The following is a 21,022-nucleotide window of genomic DNA, read 5'->3' as shown; positions in this document are numbered from 1 at the left end:
AGGCATAGAATTCCATTGTGTATATATACCACATTTTCTTGATCCATTCATCTACTGAGGGGCATCTGGGTTGGTTCCATATCTTAGCTATAACATCATCTTTTATGGTCATATGTACATAGCCTTTGGCCTAGAAACACAACAAATCAAATAAAGGTTGGACAAATGGGATTACATGAAACTGCAGTGCTTCCGCATGGCAAAGGACATAGCTAGCAAGATCAATAGAAAGCCCATGGATTGGGAGAAGATCTTCATTAGCAATACAATGGACAAGGGTCTCATCTAAAATATACTTAGAACTAAAAAAATTAAATCCCCCAACAACAAATCCTCAAAGAAACAACTGCCCGATTAATAAGTGGGCTAAAGACTTAAAGAGAAACTTCTCTGAAGAGGAAATAAGAATGGCCAATAGACACATGAAGAAATGCTCAACTTCTCTAGTCATAAAAGAAATGCAAATCAAGACAACATTAAGATTTCACCTCACACCAGTTAGAATGGCTATAATCAAGAATTATATTAACAACAGATGCTGGAGGGGATGTGGACAGAAGGGAACCCTACTGCATTGTTGGTGGGAGTGTAAACTTAAACTTATTCAAGCACTTTGGAAAGTAGTATGGAGGTTCCCCAAAAGATTCCACATAGAGCTGCCCTATGACCCAGCAATCCCACTTTTGGGCATTTACCCAAATGATCACAAGCAACATCATACCAAAGTTACCATGTTTATTCACCATAGCTAAGATATGGAACCAACCCAGATGCCCCTCAGTAGATGAATGGATCAAGAAAATGTGGTATATGTATCTATACAATGGAATTCTATGCCTCCATCAGAAAGAATGACATTGCCTCATTTGTTAGGAAATGGGAAAACTTGGAAAAAATTATATTAAGTGAAGTAAGCCAGGACCAAAGAAACACAGGTCCCATGGTTTCCCTTGTTTGCAATGACTAGTTGCCTACCTCTTAATCATTGCATGGCATTACCTATACAGCCAACCTTGAAAGTAGTAGTAACAGCTAAATACTTGTAAAATACATACATTCATACCTGGTATATAAACATATGAAATAAAAGTCAACAACTATTATTACTGAATTATTAATAGTAATATATTTAATTCAAACCATCTTCCAGGTAGTTAATTTAAACTATTTTAAAAGCCGATATTTACTCTTTATTTTAGGTCAAGTCCAATTCACAATATTTAATTCTGTATGCATAATGTATTTAGTTTTGGCTAATGGGAGATGATTTTAATGTTTTCTTGAACAAAATCCTAGAAACTAGAAATTGCTGTTGGCATCATTGTTTATCTCTGATTATTCAGTCTCTTCCTCAGCAGTGTTTGTGTATTTTTAAGAAAGTATTTAGCACCATATGCTATTGAATATATATGAATATTCCATTATAATCTCTAATAGACAACTTTGCTTTGCCTTGGCCAGCTAAGCTATGTCATTTATGTAAGTATCAGGCTTTTCAGATTTCTCTCATTGTTCTTTATTACAATATTCTCTCAAGCATCCAAGTTTCATTTTTTGAAAAATTATTAATAATATTGCTATAATGTGCAAAATAGTTATTTCAGTGTTACAGTATAAAAAATAATAACCTCTTCCTGATGCAGATGTTACCATTTTAATCCTTGACAGTAAAAAACTTCCTCATTATGGGTTTTGCGTGCACACATACATGCATGCACCAGTACTGCAACTTGAACTCAAGGCCTGAGCACTGTCCCTTGCCCTTTTTTTTTTGTTGGTCATGGAGCTTGAACTCTGGGCTTGGGCACTGTCCCTCAGCTCTTCAGCTCAAGGCGAGTACGCTACCGCTTGAGCTACAGCACCACTTCCGGTTTTCTAGTGGTTTATTGGAGATAAGAGACTCACGGATGTTCCTGCCCAGGCTGGTTTTGAACCGCGATCCTCAGATCTCAGCCTCCTGAATAGCTAGGATTACCGGCGTGAGCCACCAGCGCCTGGCTCCCTTGCCTTTTTCTACACTGGCAGTCTACTACCTGAGACAAGCTCCACTTCCAGCTTTTTCATAGTTAATTGGAGGAAAGACTCATTGACTTTCTTGCCCAGGCTGGCTTCAAACTTGTAGCCTCAGATTTTATCTAAGTAGCTAAGATTATAGGTAGGAGCTACTAGTATCTGGTTCTCAGTGGATTTTAAATGAGTTCCTGTTGAAATAATGTAAAGTTTAGCTCAGAATTCCCAAATATATTTCAAAAACTATTCTCTAAAATTATCATCCAACATAACCATGGTACATTTACCTTGTAAGTCATTTTCCTTGGGACAAAACTATTTGCCCAGCTACATACAGACTATATTCAAATGTCATTTGTTTTCCTCCTAATGTCCTTTTGTTCAATATTCAATTCAAGGTATTACTCTGCATTAGTTGAATTCTTTCTCTAGTCTCTTCTAGTTTATAAAACTTTCTTTGATTCCCTTACTTTTCATTTTCTTAAACATTTTCTTCCATACTGGTCTGGTTATATTATAGAATGTTCCTCAACTTGGATTTATTTGATTCTTCTCATTATTAAACAGAGCTTGGGTTGACTGGGGCGGAGGAGACAGTGTGACAGGACACAGCACCATTCTACAGGGTAAATATGATTCATGACTGCTGATGTTAACTTGAACTCTTGACCAAGATAAGGTGATATCTACCAAGTTTTTTTCCTATGAGAAATTAGTATTTTTCTTTTCTATATTCTATTTGCTAGAAGAGAGTCACTAACCCCAGCCCACATTCAAGGGAAGAATGAATAATTCCCCTTTCTGAGAAAGAGTATAAAAAAAGTGTTAACTGTATTGGTAGATACAATAAGACTATACAAGTATAAAATTTCCCTCACCAATTTTAGCCTAGGACCAGATCCAGATCACTATAGCAACTACTTGGTCTCAGTCTTTCTGTCTGAGCTCTGCAGAGTAATCTCTTTCTATCCCAGATGTTGATTTTGAACCATTTAACTCATAACCATATATAACAACCCAACTTTCCCTGCCCTGTAAAGAAAGGGCATAAAGAGCAACATGAAAAATAATTATCTTCATTCTCACACAAACAGACAGTTATTACAATCTTCTTTTGTCATAAGTAGTATAAATACTAACTATGTCATTTGGAGTTAGAGGAATAAAAATCAATAAGTTTTCTAATTTATAAATGAAACATTACCTAAACCTAACTCTTCTGAAAGTCAACTGGTTATTTTTTTTTAAAGTCCTAATTTCATATGTGGTTTAATAAAAGAACTTTTGATTCTCTGGAATATACAGAAATATACTAAATAGTGTTGTAATACTCTTTTCTTCCTCACCTCTACACCTGATCAGTCATTGACAATATTACTTTTCTAAAATAATATGCTTTTCTGTTGCACCTCTATTTACTGTGACATTTTTCTTTAATATTCTTCTTTCTTTTTTATTTCTCTTTGTTTTCTAAGGGTATGTAAGTCTTAGAAATGTTCATGAGAAACTTAAATTCCATCATTCTCAATAAAAGGAATAAAAGTGAGGCATTAAACAGTAATCCAGATCAAATAACTACACTTCTGTATCATCAAAAAAATACCATTAAGTTGAAACATCATCTCTTCCTTCTAAACACCAAGAGTCAGTAAACAAGTAAACACAGGTGCAGTATTCTAGCCCAGAATATTGAACCAAATTTTCTACATTATCTAATTCAAAATGAAAGACAGGATAATCAAACTCTTACAACCTATTAAGTGTATACTGAAGCACTTTAAACTTCAGAGAACAGATAATACTCAAAGAGAAGCATTTTGAAAAATAACTGAATTGAAATTACAAGCCATTTCTTTAAACCTTAATAACAAACTTTAACTCGCTTAGTACCCTTTTTAGAGGTATAAGCCTGCAGTAGATTTCTTTCCATTTGACTCAGATCAAGCATCTTATTATATTAAAACTGACCCAGAAAAAGCAGTTACTTTAAAGGAGGAGAACACATCACATGCCAATGAATTTCTGACACTGTTGTTTTGCCTTTTAAAGCTTTTTTTCCTCCCTCAGGAGCAGCTTAACTATAAAGCTCTCATGTGCCCTGCTCCAGAATTCAGATTGTCTTTTATACTTTTAAGATCACAGCAACAACACTGAGCCTTAATAGAGGGTCCCTGGGGCATATTTAAATCTTTAATAACAACAATTTTTCCTTTTTTCCTTAAGTATGCCTATTTCCATTAAAAAGACAAATGTACTGACTATTGTATTGCTGCAGTTCCTTAGAAATAGATGTTTCTGAACTCTCACAGTTCTATATAATCCCCAAAATGCAGCCTTTTCTTTTAACAAGAAGGGGAGAGGGGAGAGGGAAATGTGTGTAGACCTTTCATCTAAACATAAAACCTCCTATATCATTGACAATAAATATGTTTACCAAGAGGCTCTAACAGATAACACACTCACAGATGTAGACCAAAAAGAGAATTACAAGCGCTTTGTCTGCTTCCAATGGACCAGCAAGCTTGGTTATAATGAAGATCACATGTGAACTCCCACACAGGCCACTGAAATTCTGAGAGAAAAATTAGGAACATAAAGTGTCCTGGCTCATCCTAATCACTCAGCAGGACTGCAACTGCATCGGCTGTGGTCACAAGGGCAAGCACATAGAGATGAGTCATGGGCAAAACCACAGAGCTATAGGAAAACAAATCAAAGTACGTATTAAACAGGACGGTCAGCAGCTTCATCAACTATCAAATCAGACGCTATTATGTTCAAGTAGTCATATGAAGAACTTACATCTCTGAGAACTAGAAAACAATTGCTCTCACTATACTTTCATGTTTAAATTGTTCATTTAAGTACAAAAACTAGACAACAAATGTTCTAACTTATTGAACCAATATGATCCAATTAGATCACATAATCTATAAAATAAATATATAGGTTGATTATATTTCTGTATCTTACAAAATTTGAACAGCCTTAAAGATATCTCAAACATAGGATTGGGTATACATTATAATGGAAATTAGGAATTTTTTAAAGATAGGAGTCTGGTGGCTAGTATCAAAATACTCCATGGAAACCTGCATCCTATCCACCACCATATAACATCAATACACCAATACATATTTTGGAAAGGAACATATATATATATATATATATATATATATATATGTGACTTAGAATTAGTGCTACACATTAAAGTTAACATAGATTTCATTTCTGTCCAGTTCTTCAAATGTCTAAATACTGTTTTGTTTCCTAAATAAAGCTAGAGATTCCTCCCCCATGAGAACTAGCTAGTCATGGAAACTTTTAGCCTTTTAAGTTCCTCCAATTGAAGATTATCTAAGCCAAAAAAAAAAAAACAGAGAGAGAGAGAGAGAGAGAGAGAGAGAAAGAGAAGCCTTTTCAAGAAAGAAAACAACATATTCATATTCTCAACCCTTAACAATATCTAACTCTAAAATAACTAGGCAGATTTCACTTAAATTGCTCAAAGAAATGTATTTTTCAGCTGTGAGTAAAGAAAGAAAATTCTATACTGTGTACATCTAAAACAAGCAAACAAACACACAAACACACACACACACATACATACATACACACACACACACTTTCATAAATTAAGGTGGGATTGTCTTAGTGACACCATACAAATGTTTGAGATGTCAGGATAAAGGTGAAATTTTTAAAACTTGCTGACATTTGAACTTAATGTATTTTCAGTTGGAAGAGATAAGGATGTGAGTAAAGTCACAGGATGCCAGTTTTGAACAGCAACTCCTTTGTACAACTAAATAAAAATAGTTTTTAAAAATTTTAAAGACATCTGCTGTGCAAGAATATATACATGCTCAATAAAGCATAGCTTATTTGGAGATATCAGAAGTTAGACATTATTTCTGATAGCAACTGTAATCCTTAATATTTGTTAAAGGTATCTGAGGCTGTCAATCATAAAATTCATTTCACACAATTTCACTTTAAGAATGGCCTATATGTTGTTGGATTTCTACTCTCTCTCTCTCTTTATACAATATGCTATTTATTATCTAAGGAACCAAATGCTCTCATATATAAATTACTGCAGAAGAAAACGTGGGCACTTTCTACTGACCTATTTCCCCCCAAGGAATGAGCAAACTTCTCTCAGTTGCACTAGGCCTGTATTTATGGAGTTGGTGACAGTTTAGGGCACCTGGAGCCAATGAAGCCAAACAAGGTCATGGGTTCAATCACCGTGACAGCCAATTTCTTTTGCTCTGCTCCAGGACCATAATCTTTACCCCAATCCTTTGCCAAAGGCCACATGGGAGACAAAGCCAGAGATCATGGATGAATCAGCAAAAGTCTACTAAAAATAACTGAGATAAAAATCTCTATTTCATTCTTCAAATGCTATTAAATTTGCCAATATGCAAAACAAAATCTTAATTACTACATAAAAAGTTGGTCTCCTAAAAATACATACAAGTCTTTGAACTTCTTTAATTCAAAAACAACAATGGTAATAAGTATTACTCTCTTAAAATGCCATTGCTTTTACTGGAACAGATTATATTTTATGCAATCTTTTACTTAATAAAAATCTTGCAAGTAAAGTTAAATGTGAGCCCAACAAGTGCACTTTCCAGGATTTCCTACAAAATCAAACAGCAAATGCTCTTAGCATTTTTATCTGAGTAGTTTCCTCTCAAAAAAAAAGAGATTCAGTTTTATTAGAAATCCAGTGCAATATGATATTTCATTTGACTTTCTAAATATAAGACCACTGACTCAGAATTGTTGACAAACAGGAGATCATTGGTAATTATGGAAATTTAAATTAGAATGTCTCAGATTTGATATGGCTTTGAACAGAAAGCCTTATAAAATATACAACATCTTTCACTGTTCAGAGTTAGTGTTATTTTATGACTTTGGCTTTTTTAAGTGTTTTCTAATAAAAATAAAACAGTATTAAGTCAATGAATACATCTATCTGTAGCAAAGTGATCTTTGTTTTCACAATATTACTATGCACTCAGTAGTTGCCCAATAAATATTAATCGATAATGATGGGAAAGGACTTTATAAACAGATGGTCTAGCATAAATTCACTGAAACTGTAGTCAAAAATATCCCCTCTTCAAGAAAAGAATAACATAGAAATTAAACAGGTCCTGCACACAGAAAGTCTCGGTCTATTGTCAGGCAGCTGTTCAGTCAACAAGGGCAGAAGACATTTTTCATCATCATCATAGCATTAACAACACTCAATGTCTATCTGCATATGGTACTGCATAAAGTAACGCAGATTCTTTCAACTTTTTTATAATTTGCAATGACAATACCAGCAAGAGCAAATAAATACACATAGTATGATACACATTCTATAATACTTAAAGAGCTATTAATGGTATAAACACCAAAAAATGTATCAGACATAAATACCACTCATGGTATTAAAACAAGTATTTCTTTATAATGTAAACACCTACTATTTCCAAACAGAATCTGAAGTACTGTGAAAAACAATTATGCACATCCTTTTTTAAAAGGTGTAATAGCAGGACGGTACAAGTAACTTTATTTGCTTTTCTGGTTTCCTTGTGGTGCTAGGGATTGAATCCAAGGTCTTGTACTTGCTAAACAAGCACTCTACCTACCCCTCAGCTACACTCCCGGCCCCAAAGAACTCCTAAAGAATATAGACAACAGCATACATAAGAATAATGTTGGCAGGAGAAAAAAAAGACAGAGAAAGAGTCAAGAACCTTATGGACACTATGTCCAAACAGGGTAAGAAGGAAGAAGCTATTCATAAATTCATCAATTTATGAAGATATCCTGAAAAATACAGTTTTCAAAAATTACTTGAATGTAACTTAACAGTATAAATTAGTAAAACCAGAAATTTAGAAAAAGTTGAAGTTGAGGGGTGAAAAAGAGGCAAAAAATGCATTGCATTTCATAATTAAGAGCCTGAGGTAATATTTTATAATAAAGTAAAATGTGTAAGAAGACATGACATAAGTGTTAATTGTATAAGAGCCACACAATGACTGTGCCATTGGAGATCCCACATAAGTGTTAATTATATGGAAAGGAGAAGATAGGCATTTCAGGGAAACTTTATATCACATCATCTCTTAAAACTGCACCCTTCAAAGGAATCCAGTCATTAACAATTGGCAAGCTACTTCTATGATGTAGAATATATTTATAGGCCTTAAATCTTTGCTTTATCACTATTAAATACTGGGCCTTGAATACCTCCCAATACCACAATGACTGGTACAGGCTATGTCTGCAGTATCCATGAACCACTCAGAAGTTTTCTCTAAATTGAAATTCAAGAATCAAGTACAAACTTAAAACAATCATCCTGTAAAATCTCTTGCAATTTCTTTTCTAGAAGAAATTTTAGGAGAAAATGTTTGCAAGAACATTTTAGAAGGAATTTTAGAAGTGTTTTAGTGTCATCTGAAATAATCAAAATCCAAGAAAATAGTAAGAAATAAGAGCTGAATACGGGACTGGGAGTAAGGAGAGAAATTAAGGGAGAAAAACAAAAAACAGAGAAGACTAAAGAATGTGATAGATCTGGTCCTGCACACTTCAAGCTGTGCCAAATGGTGTCCAAGCACCTTTGAGAGATAAATCCCATAATAACCAATCACTGTTTTTCATCCATTTCCTTTTTATCAGCATGTTGACGCTAATGGTACTTTCACAACCTTGCAGAGAATGGTGTTTACTTTGTCATTGAAAGGAAAAGAATAAAATAATGCACAGGCAACAAACATAAAGGAGGGAAGAAAACAATTAGCATGGCATGAAATGATAAGAAAGAGCAGTGGTGTGAATCAAAGCTACTGTAAGTCAGAATGTAAATTAGCATTTCAGCTGCTGTCTGGCAAAGTACTGAACACATAGCAAGAAGCAAAGAAGCAGTTATAGGAAAATTCCTTAAATGACTTGAAAAAAAGGCCTAATCCTACCCCAACTGTCCCAAAGGGCCTACACTATTCTAAAGTTTAGAATTAGTCTCTTGCTAGAAAATAATCATTGTCAATAGCTCTATTTCCTCAACTGAACTGGGGATTGTCCAATCCCAAGACATTTTAGATGACTCTAAATCCATAGATGCCAGCACAGTACCTGACACATAGTAGGACTGTGGCAGTACTAGTGTACTAACTACTGGGTTTCAATCCCAGGAAACTGTGGGGGCACGCAGGCCCAGCAAATGACCAGACAAGATTACAGATCTAAATACTGTTCTAAAACTTGACCATAATATGGATAAAGATATTTTAAAATGATCCAAATTATTTATTATCTACTGTGTATTAACTGCCTATTTATTAGTTAGTATTTATTGCTTGGTTTATCACATCCTGATCAATAAATAATACCCGTTGCAGTAGTGGGGGGGGATTAAGGATACTTAATAGAAATATAATTAGAAATGCAATGAAAGTTGAGAGAGCTTTAAAACATGTCCTATCAAATAAAGGGGGAAAAAAAGATTAGAAAAGAGAAAAATAAAGAGCATTAAGGTACCAACAGAAAATGAGCAGTACATTTGGAATGGGTAGAACACTATAAAAGGCAATGGTTATAGATCAGAAAAAAACAAATAAGAAGAAAAAGAGGCTCACATAAAATTAAACATTAGAAAAAGAATCATTGGAACACTTCAGTAAAGCTCAGAAATATGAAAATAGACAGAAGTAAGAGAATATGTGATTCCAGAATGAACTCTGTGTTTGACCACATTTAGGAAGTTCATTTGATAGGAGGAAAAGAAGAAGCAGGAAAGAGGGTGAAAAGTTGGGGTGGGGGCACCCTGAGTACAAAGCATAAAGGAACAGCACAGAGGCCAGCCAGGGCAGACAAGAGAGTTCTACTGTTAAGTGCAGCAGCTGTCTTAATATGCAATGCTCAACGTATCATTTTAATTGTTAACAGTGGGAAGAAGATAGCTTCAAATTTAAATTTTAAAGCAGTGAATAGTTAATTAGATTTCTTTCAGTTGCAACGTGTATGCCAAGTATGCTAAGAAAAAAAAGCTAATGAAAAATCAGTTTGTAAATAAGATGGGCAACTTTAATAACAAGTGCTGCTAGCTCACAAATAATGGTTCAATACTGACGACTAGTGGTCAAAGGATATAGTAATTCCCTATTAGGAATTTATCCCATGTTTATCACTCTATCTGAAACACCGAATGAAAGTATGAAAGTCATGTGGAAAACCTACATTAAACACTGTTGCCCTTATGCATTCAAAACAAGCAAAGGAAAATAACTGTATCTTGCAGTCTCTTAAAAAGTCTCTAGTAGGATGGGTCTGGCAGCGCATACAGTACACAGCACTATGGAGGCTGAGGTGGGAGGATAGGCGTTCCAAGACTGTGTAGCAAAACAGTCTCAAATACAAACACAAAAGGAAGCAAAAACAAAAACAAGCCAGGCACCAGTGGCTCATGCCTGTAATCCTAGCTTCTCCGAGGGCTGAGAGCTGAGGATCGTGGTCAAAACCAAGCCCAGGAAGGAAAGTCTATGAGACTTGGATTTCCAGAAAACCAGAAGGGGAGCTGTGGCTCAAAATGGAAAAGCACTAGCCTTGAGCAAAAAAGTTCAGGGACAGCCAGCCCCTGACTTCAAGCTCCATAATAGAAAAAAAAAAAAAAGGCATTCTTTCCTATCCATTACTTGCAATGTCTCATCAATAAAAATGACTAACATTGCTGCTGAACTACAAAGGAAACAGTTATGTGAACGGTCAGTTTCATTCACAGAAATAAATTAATGTTCTTCTAGAAATGTTATTCCAGAAATGATTTTTCAAAGGTATTGTTTTCAAAATTTGTGAATCTAGGTACCCCCATTGTAAAATTTTCTTTCAGCCTGATGATGTGACTCAAGCGGCACAAACCTTATTCAGTAAGTACCAAGATCTGAGTTCAAACCTCAGCATACCAGAAACTAAAAATCTGACCTAAACTATTTTTCTAACATGTCTGTTATATGCTAAAAATACCAAACAATCCTTATTGTGAAGATTTGGCTAGTTTATTCACTTAGTTGTCAATACAATCTGAAAATTAGCAACTTGCTAGGGAAACTGTTCTTTTTATAAAATTGGGTTGTTTGTAATTAAATTACTGAACATTGATGGATGGAAGGCTTTTTTAATCACTTAAATCATTGCATGCTGAACATCAAAGAAGAAGTTAGTTCACCTTCACTTTCTGCTCTGCAAGAATAAGAGCAACAGTATATATAGTGTATTAAAACTGCGTGAAAACCATTTTTTTTCACCTGAATAAGTCTAAGAAATTAAAGGATCCTTTACACTCGAGAGCAACACCCACTCCCCCAGCAACTGTCCACTGAAGGACATCCAGTGTGCAAAACAGAACACTGGGCTGCAAGTCCAGAGATAAGGCTCGACAGTATGCACAAATTGTAAGCAAACAATTACAGCCTATTAAGTGTAGGCTAAGTAAGGTAACAGTGGTCAATGACACAGGAGTTATTCCAGAAACCAGGGAGACAAGAAAGGCTCTCCAAGGGAGTAACAAGAATGTCTAATGAGTCAAAAGAAAAATATCAGGCAGGTGCTAGTAGCTCTCACCTGTAATCCTAGCCACTAAGGAGGCTGAGATCTGAGGATCAAGGTTGGAAGTCAGCAGAAACAGGGAAAGTCCATGAGACTCTCATCTCCAATTAATCACTGAAAAGCCAGATACAGAGCTGTGGCTCAAGTGGTAAAGTACTAACCTTTAGCAAAAAAAAAAAAAAAATCTCAGAGACAGCACTCAGGCCCTGAGTTTAAGCCTATGTACTAACACAAAAAATTCCATGTATATCTTACAAAATTAAGAAAACTGAAAGAAGGGGTTAGAAAGAAGGTGATCCTGGTGAAAGAAATGGCATTGGCCAAGACACGTTGTGCTCATAAACTGTTCTGCTGGACGGCAATTCCTTTGTACAACTACCTAGAGATAAGATGTGTGCCAACGAAAGGAAGAAATACAGTTCAATAGTTACATTCTACATTTTTAGAATAGCCATCAAAAAAGGCAAATATAATCTACAACTTCAAAGCAAATAAAAAGTATAAAAATGAATAATATAAAACACATCCAATACATCAGAAATCAGTAAGAAGGGAGGCAGGACAATAAAGAGAGGATAATATTTCAAAATGTATCAATTATCACAATAAGTAGGATTAACTGACCCAGCCATTAAAAGGCATAAATTTACATAATGAAATTTCTTTTTTGTTAAGCTCAGCTCAAACTAAAACTATAGAGGAAGGATTAAAATAGAGTAAAAATTACATGTCATGAAAACAGCAACCTTAAAAATAGCTTAATAGCAAACTAGACATTTGAAAATGTACCAAGAAGAAGTTAAACTATATCCAAGAAACCACAGGTACTAAAAAATAAAACATAATTGAAAAAACTCACAGGGAGAAATTGACAATCTTTATTATAATGGAGGATTCAGATTGATATAATAATTAAGAACAGAAAAGGGGAAGAAATTTAACAAACTTGACCTATGTATGTGTGTGCATGCACACACAGTAACATAGAAAATTACCTGTCAAAAGAAACAGAAAATATCTGGGTGCCAGTGCCTCGTGACTGTAATAGTAGCTACTCAGGAGACAGAGGTCTGAGGATTGAGGTTCAAAGCTAGCCCAGGCAAGAAAGTCCCTGAGACTCTTATCTCCAATTAACTACCAAAAAGCTGGAAATGGAGCTGTGGCTAAAGTGGTAGGTTGCTAGCCCTGAGCAAAAAAAACTCAGGGACAACACCCAGATTCTGCATTCAAGCCCTAGGACTGGCGTACATGTACACGCACGTTCACACACACACACACACACACACACACACACACACACACACACCACACAAACAGTTCAAAATTGTTTTCAACTACATAACAAATAAGACTTGTAAATGAAAAGAGGAGGAAGAAAAAGAAATGGGGAGAGTGAAGGAAAAAACAAGGGAGGAAGGGAAGGGAAGGAAGACAAGTACTAATCTGGTGATAAATATACCAATATTTTTATTTCAGAGAAATAATTGTCTAGTATGCAATTCCAAAAGATAGAAAAGGTAATATGAAGATAAAAGAAGAATCTAATGAAGCAATAAACAAAGATGGTCAAAAAGGAAAACTAATAAAATAATTGTATATCTAATAAGCAAATGAAAAGGGAGGAAGTAAATAATAATAAAGGGCTATGACTGCTTTTTAATATATATTTTTTGTTGTAAAGATACTGTACAGAGGGGTACAGTTACATAAGCAAGGTAATGAGTCCATTTCCTATCAAGCTTCTTAGCCCCTCCTTTGTTTTTCCCCTACGATCCCTTTCCTCCCCACCTCCCCAACTCCAACCTCCCTGCCACCCATGATTGCTTTTTAAAGTAAATTTCAAAATACACAAAATAGATAAAAACCTAAACCCGGGCTGGGAAGGTGGCTCAGTAGTAGAGTGCTTGCCTTGCATGCATGAGGCCCTGGGTTCGATTCCTCAGCACCACATGAGCAGAAAAAGCCCGAAGTGGTGCTGTGGCTCAAGTGGTAGAGCGCTAGCCTTGAGCTGAAGAACTGAGGGACAGCCCAGGCCCAGAGTTCAGATCCCACAACTGACAAAAAAGAAAACACAAAAACACAAAAAACCTAAACCCATTAATTATCAAATTTACTAAATAAATTAAAAGGCTATATAAGCTCATAAATGTTAAAATACAAACAACTGCAGGTATTGATATAAGCAGCAGATTTTAAAAAGTCTAATGTTGACTTTTAACAAATATTAAAGAAAGAGAACCTTTCTCTTAAGCAAACAGAACCAGGATATAGAAGAAGGAATGTATTGACCCATTTTAGATAAATTTATTGTGACTTTGCTTCTAAAACAAAAGTCAGGACAAAGAAAATTATGAACTGGCTGGACACCAGTGGCTCAGGACTGTAATCCAAGCTACTCAGGAGGCTGAAATCTGAGAATCTTGGTTCAAAGCCAGACTAAGCAGGAAAGTCTGTGAGACCCTTATCTCTAATAAGCTATTCAAAGAAACCTGGAAGTGGTGCTGTGACTTAAGTGGTAGAATACCAGTCTTAAACAAAAGAAGCTCAGGGACAGAGCCCAGGCCCAAAGTTCAAGGCCCAGGATTGGCAAAAGAAAAGAAAATTATGAACTGTTCTTACTAATAAGCATAAATATAAAAATGCTAAATAAAACAATTAATTCAGCAATGTATAAAAACAAAACGTATAAAACATTGTGTAAAAATGTGTGAGTAAATTACACCAAAGAAAGCAACCAAAAATGCAAGGTTTTGGTGGGGTCAAGGATGCTTGTCAAGCAAACTTAAACTTATCAACACAGACTGAAGTTCTCATGTCAGTGAGGGCTGGAAAGAACTTTCCTAACATACTGTGTTTAGCTGCACTCAAAATCAGGATGCTGACATCTCAGAAACATAGAAATCGAATTCTTGTTCAGTGTTGGACTTCAGACTCCAGCCATTGGGGTGGGAGAGTAAAAGTCATACACAAATAAAATTGAGTTCTGTTTGGGGTGAGGGAAAGGGGAAACAAAGCTGGGTTTGAACTCGGGACTTTGTTCTTGCTAAGCAAGCGCTGTACCATTTGAACCATGCCTCAAACACTTTTTGCTGTAGATTATTTTTCAAACAGTATCAGACTCAGCCTGCAGCACTCCTACCTCTGGAGTCCTCTACAGCTGGGATTCCAGATAATATTCCATGTCCAGCTTATTGACTGAGATGGGGATTCCATGAACTTTTCGTTAAAGTTGGCCCTGAATCGTTATTTTCCTGGGCTCAGCCTCCTGAGCAGTGGGAATTAGAAGCATAGTCATCACACCTGACAACTGCCTTTAAAATGTCAAATGCCAGTAACATTATGATTTATAAGAATAAGAGCAAAAATTGTTATAAAGAGCCACATATAAATAACCAATTAAGATGCAATCAAAGAAATATTCCATTCCCAGTAGAAAGGGGAAAAAAATAAGGCACCTAGGAATAACTCTAGTAAAATATGGATTAGAGTTTCAATGGACAACTTTTATACAATATTATTGAAAAACATTATAAAATACCTACTCTTCAAACTAATCTATCTATCTACCTATATTTACCATCAAAATGGCAGGATAATTTCTCATGGAGCATGAGGAAATATTTTTATTATAATTTACAAAAGATAATAGCAGCTATAATAACTAAGACAAAATGGCATCAGTGCATCAATAGTGGAGCCCTTAGAACACAGTCAGATGGGACAGGAAGCTAGTTATCTAACAGAAGCAGCATTGAAATTAGAGAGGAAACAAACAAATACTCAAAGCCCATACTCTGACAACTTAGACTCCAGTCTCCCTTCATTAAAAAACCCAATCCTTGAGGAAATTCAGATAATCCAAGATATTAAAATGAGCAAAAGCTATAAACAGGAAATCTCCACAAACACAAATGCAGATGGATGACAAAAACATAAGAAGCTGTCAAATTCACTACTAAGGAAATGCAAATAAATGAGACTTCAACCAAGTAGATTCCATAGCACTACAGCCCTTTTGTTCAGACCAGAGGGAAAAAACCAACAGAAGAGAGTGAACCATTCCTTAAAAATTCCAAACAATAACAGGAGACTGGCTCCCTTCCACCAGTTTCTAATGATTGACACTGCTTTCATTAAACAAAAATATTCACCAGCCTGACAAAAAATTTTAAGAATAATAACCTAGGAATACTAATAAGAATATGGGGGAAAATAATCGCCTTCAACAACTGTTAAAAAAATGTAAAAGATTAGAGCTTTTTGAAAATATATATGACATATGGTAATACAGAGCCACTTTTGGTTTTCTGGTGGTTTATTGGAGATAAGAGTCTCATGGACTTTCCTATCCAGGCTGGCTTTGAATCGCGATCCTCAGATCTCAGCCTCCTGAGCAGCGAGGATTACAGGCATGAGCCACCTCATGTAAATATGTTTATACTTAAAATATGATTTTTATATGCTTTTTAATCAATACAGTGATCAGAGTCAGGAAATCAATATCATTACAATGCTCTGATTTGACTTAAGGATTTGGGACAAATTTTGCTAGCGACTTTCTTTTCCAATCCAAGAGAGAAGCTCTGGTACACATGTAATATTTAGCTATGTCTATGTTAATTTCCTTTAATCATATAATTTTTCAGTTTTCATTCATGATCAACTTCTCAGGGTCCTATACAATTGATTTTGTGGGATGTCTTTCATTATGAGATTATTGATTTTTTCCTTAGGACTATATTTAGGTTATAGCCTTTGACTGATCTGTTTATTTGTCTCTCTGTCTGTCTTAATGAAGACTGATATCAAGCTTCTTATTTTATTGCATTTCTTACATTGTATCATTATCATTATAGAAAGTAAATCTGTTGAAGATTTCTGTAAATATTTCAGAAACTTTTCTTGTAGGCAATGACTACCTAAAAGTTCCAAAAATACGTTTATGTATGTTTGCAGATCATTAACCTTTATCAATTGGCAGGTTTTTTTCTTAAACATCAGGAGATACTGCCAATTCAAAATTAGGAACAAAACTTGCAACCCAAAAATTATAATGCAAGCTTGAAAGAAAAATTGGCTTTTGATTTCTAAAATTCCATTTTGCTCTATTTCACAAAACGAGGCATACCTTGTTGGTTGGTAATTACTTAGAAAAGGATACTTGGTTGAATAATTAGATACAGCATGTGGGTAGTCTTTTTTTTTCTAACCTTGATTTTTATACATTTGTTCTCAAGGCAAATTGCATCTGGTGAACATAAGAATAGTATTGAAAAGACAATTGTTCTTTTTAGCAAGTGAAAATTAGAGAAATTTTCTGTACTTATTTCCTTCTCTCTTTGCAGAATGCACAAAATTACAAAGAAAGAGGGAGAGGGAAGATTGCCTCCCATCCCTGTTCTTGAGAGTCAAAGCCTGTGTGTTTGTACTGTAATTGTCAATTTGACTAAAAGCTTGAACTGTGATTTGGAATTCCATCTGTGGTAATACAATAGAGGATCACTGTTGATAAGAGATGTTTAATTTCATATTTTGTCACTTTAATATAAGCAGTGACCTATACATTTTTAAAAGGTGGTTTTGGATCATAAACACTGCAGGGGAAACAGAAAGAAAAAAAAAGATTGATTTAGGCTTCTTCTGCTCCCAAGTTAAATGGCTTAGACTGTTCTGGGAAGGTCATGTTTAAGGAGAGAAAGAAAGCTTTGCTTTCTTTTCACCTATTAAAAATGTTATGGAAATTCCTATATTATATGCTAATAGTCATTGATGCATTTTGTGTGCTGCTGTGGTAAGAATTTGAATTCAGTGGATTTCAGCCACTCTGATCTTTTGTACTCTTACAAGAAATGTACATTTCAAAGTCAGTAAAAATTATAACTGGGGCTTGAAAGTAGGGCCTCAAGCTCTCACTTGGTTTTTTCCCTCAAGGGTGATGCTCTACCACTTGAACCACAGCTCCATTTCTAGCTTATTGATGATGAATTGGACATAAGAGTTTCATGGAGTCTTCTGCTGGGGCTGGATTCCAATTATGATTCTCAGATCCCAGCCTCCAGAGTAACTAAGATTACAAGAGAGAGCCACCACTGCCTAGCAAAAATTCCCACTCTTCAACATTAAGAACTAGCTGGGTGCCTGTGGCTCACGCCTGCAATCCTAGCTACTCAGGAGGCCAAGATCTGTGGATCGTGGTTCAAAGCCAGCCCAGGCAGGAAAGTCCATGAAACTCTTATCTCCAATAAACCATCAGAAAACCGGTTCAAGCCCCACGACTGACCCAAAAAAAAAAAAAAAAACCTAGTGAATCTTCAGGGAATCAAAAAAAAAAAAAAAGATTGCTCTATTTTTGTCGTAAATCGGAAACATCAAAATAAATAACACTGGGCTGGGAAGGTGGCTCAGTGTTAGAGTGCTTGCCTTGCATGCATGAAGCCCTGGGTTCGATTCCTCAGCACCTCATAAACAGAAAAAGCCGGAAGTGGCACTGTGGCTCAAGTAGTAGAGCACTAGCCTTGAGCTGAAGAGCTGAGGGACAGCACCCAGGACCAGAGTTCAAGCCCACGACCAACAAAAAAAAAAATAATAATAATAATTGAATAAATAAATAACACTTAAAGGGTAATGTTCTACTGCATTTTGAGCTGGTTTGATGATAACCTAATTCATGTGTTGGCAAACTTCTGCCAAGGGCCAGATTGTCAGTACTGTAGCCCAACATTATACTTCATAACTACCACCTCTGCCACTACATCACAGAAGTCCCTACCAACAACACAGAAATGACTACATGTTATCTGTCCAGTCTATGCCAAAAATAATCAGAGTTAAAAATTTTTGAATCCATACTATACACTGGGATAACTGCTTTAAAGCATTAACGCATTTATCTATGCACCATTTGGGGAAAGTGCACGTTAATACAATCCCTCTTTCCACAGAGTAAACTAGTCATTCTGAGAGGAGTTAAAAAGAACAAAATCTGCCAAGGTCACATAAAGGGTAATTATGAAACAAGGTGGGTCTGATCCTATATATCATACTATAACAGTATGTTAAACTTTTTCCAACGGGTTTACTATATCATCAGGTGTAACTAGGAAATTAAATAAATTCAAGATTTACACTCCTAGAGAATACTTGTCACAAACCTCCTGCAGCTTCAAGGACATAAGTCCCAACTGGTCCTGACGTCTTTCCACCAGCTCTCTTTCTGTACGCATCTCTCTTTCTATTTCCTGAAGCCGTCGCTCCACCCGATCTGAAACCTTTATATAAACAAAGAGAGAGAGAAATGAAGAAAGCTGATGTGATTAAATTGAGGAGATACTGTGTGTGTCAGACACATCACTGCCTAAAGCACAGAATTCTGATTTTTTAATAGGACCTTTCCAATGACTCTAATTAGAAAACACTTGACCTAAAAATTCACTGGAAATTACTAGCAAAAGCAATCATTAGTCTCCCCATAATCCCCACCTGGATCTTAATAACTGGACCAGAATTTTCAAAGGACAATATAATAATTCAATTAGTAGAGTTCAAAGTAATATACTAGAAAAGAGTGCCCTCTGGTGATTTAGAGTAAAATGCCAGTTGTGCCAACAACTGCATTTATTACCCAATTAATGATAAACTGCTTTTAGTTTGCTTTGGTTCTTATTCTCCATGTGGATAACCTGCCTAGGAAAGCAGTGATGTTTGTGTGTAACTTGGAATTAAAAGGGGTTTTCATACTTTGTCAATCTTTTAAACAGTGATCTGCTACAAATATTGAACTGCAAAAGATCAAATACTAAAGGCAAACTGGAAAATGGTTAGTTTGGATTCTAGAATGGAGGAATTTTTAGTTCTGACACTAGATTTTCTTCACTAAAAACTGCCAAAATTCAAACCCGTAACACACAGTCCTCTAATTAAAATTTACATCATATGACAATGTGTTTAGTGACTACAAACATTTTGTCCTTATTTAAAAGAAGTAATAAGCCAGGCAAGGATGGCTCACATCTATAATCCTAGCTACTCAGGAGGCTGAGATCGGAGGATCAAAGTTCAAAGCCAGCCCAGGCAGGAAAGTCCATGAAACTCTTATCTCCAATTAACCACCAGAAAACGGGAAGTGGCATTGTGGCTCAAAGTTGTAGAGCACTAATCTTGAGCAAAGGAGCTCAGGGACAGCACACAGGCCCCAAGTTCAAGCCCCATAACTGACAAAAAAGAAGTAATAAATACAGTCCTACTATTAAAAACTGTGTTGCCATCAATTCTGTGTTTGACAAGAAACCAAGAAAGGTCTGATTCTGAGGGACCTCACTGGCTTGTTGAAATGTTGTAAACTGGATTGTGTAAGGCTGCACACAGCAAATTTACTAAAAGTCATTCTGTTATACAGATAAATGTGGCTGCAAATTATAGCACAATGGACTGGCACTTTCAAAAAGAGAGATAGGTATGTTTAATTAGACAGTAAAGGCTAAGAGAAAACAAGCATGGTATACAAAAATTAGTAGTTATACTTACTAAATATAAGTCTTGGCAGTCCAATTTCACTACTTAAAAATAATTAAGATACTTACTATGATACTAACAGTGTTTTATTAAAACCTCTAAATACTCTTTAGCAACAAGCTCCTAATTTATCCATGCATCAACCTAATACCAAACTATACATGTTACTACTGCTTCCAATATAAATAAGCACTTTCTGTAATAGAAAACGATTCTGGATAAATAACTTTTTCACAGTTGTCTATTCATTTTATTTTTTCCAAAATGAACACAATTTTATTGTTCACTCTGATTATAAAATTTATGTCAACACTTCTCAAATAATAATATATAACTATTTTCATCCATTAGGATGGTCATCTTGGAAAAACAGTGTTTGAAAGGATGAAGACAAATCAGAGCACTTCATCTCTATAGATAGATGCAAGGAAGCTGCTATAAACAATAATATAGCTAATCAGCCAAACAAAAATTATTAAGTATCATCTGACCCAGCAATTTGATTTGTAAGTTTAAACCTCAATTATCTGAAACCAGAGTCTCAAAGGGAAAAGTCACACACCCAAATTTTCAGCAACAGTGCTCACAGTAAGGGTGTACATATCAGATGATATGATCTTGTATTTAAAGAATCCCACAGACTCCACTCCCAAATTACTCAAGCTGATTCAAAACTTTGGCAAAGCAGCAGGGTATAAAAGTAACCCTCAAAAATCAATGGCTTTTCTGTATGCCAACAATGAGAAAAGCGGGGCTGAAATTAGGAAAGCAACTCCATTCGTAATAGCCCCACAAAAAATAAAATACCTAGGAATTAACTTAACCAAAGAAGTGAAGGACCTCTATGATGAAAAATTTAAAATCTTGAAAAAGGAAA

General features: G+C 35.4%; 1 protein-coding gene across 1 annotated transcript in view; it reads right to left on the bottom strand.

Annotated features, from left to right (window-relative positions):
• Cep128 (centrosomal protein 128kDa) overlaps positions 1-21,022 on the bottom strand; it is a 294,901-nt gene that overhangs the window by 219,331 nt on the left and 54,548 nt on the right. Inside the window, exon 9 of the mRNA XM_013013420.1 lies at positions 18,786-18,902. Coding sequence (XP_012868874.1) covers positions 18,786-18,902 — 117 coding nt within the window. The remainder of the gene's footprint in view (positions 1-18,785; positions 18,903-21,022) is intronic.

Source organism: Dipodomys ordii, unplaced genomic scaffold (assembly GCF_000151885.1).
Source record: "Dipodomys ordii isolate 6190 unplaced genomic scaffold, Dord_2.0 Scaffold2, whole genome shotgun sequence".
Taxonomy (NCBI): domain Eukaryota; kingdom Metazoa; phylum Chordata; class Mammalia; order Rodentia; family Heteromyidae; genus Dipodomys; species Dipodomys ordii.
Note: the sequence above shows the minus strand (reverse complement) of the source record. Positions and strands in the feature narration are given on the sequence as shown.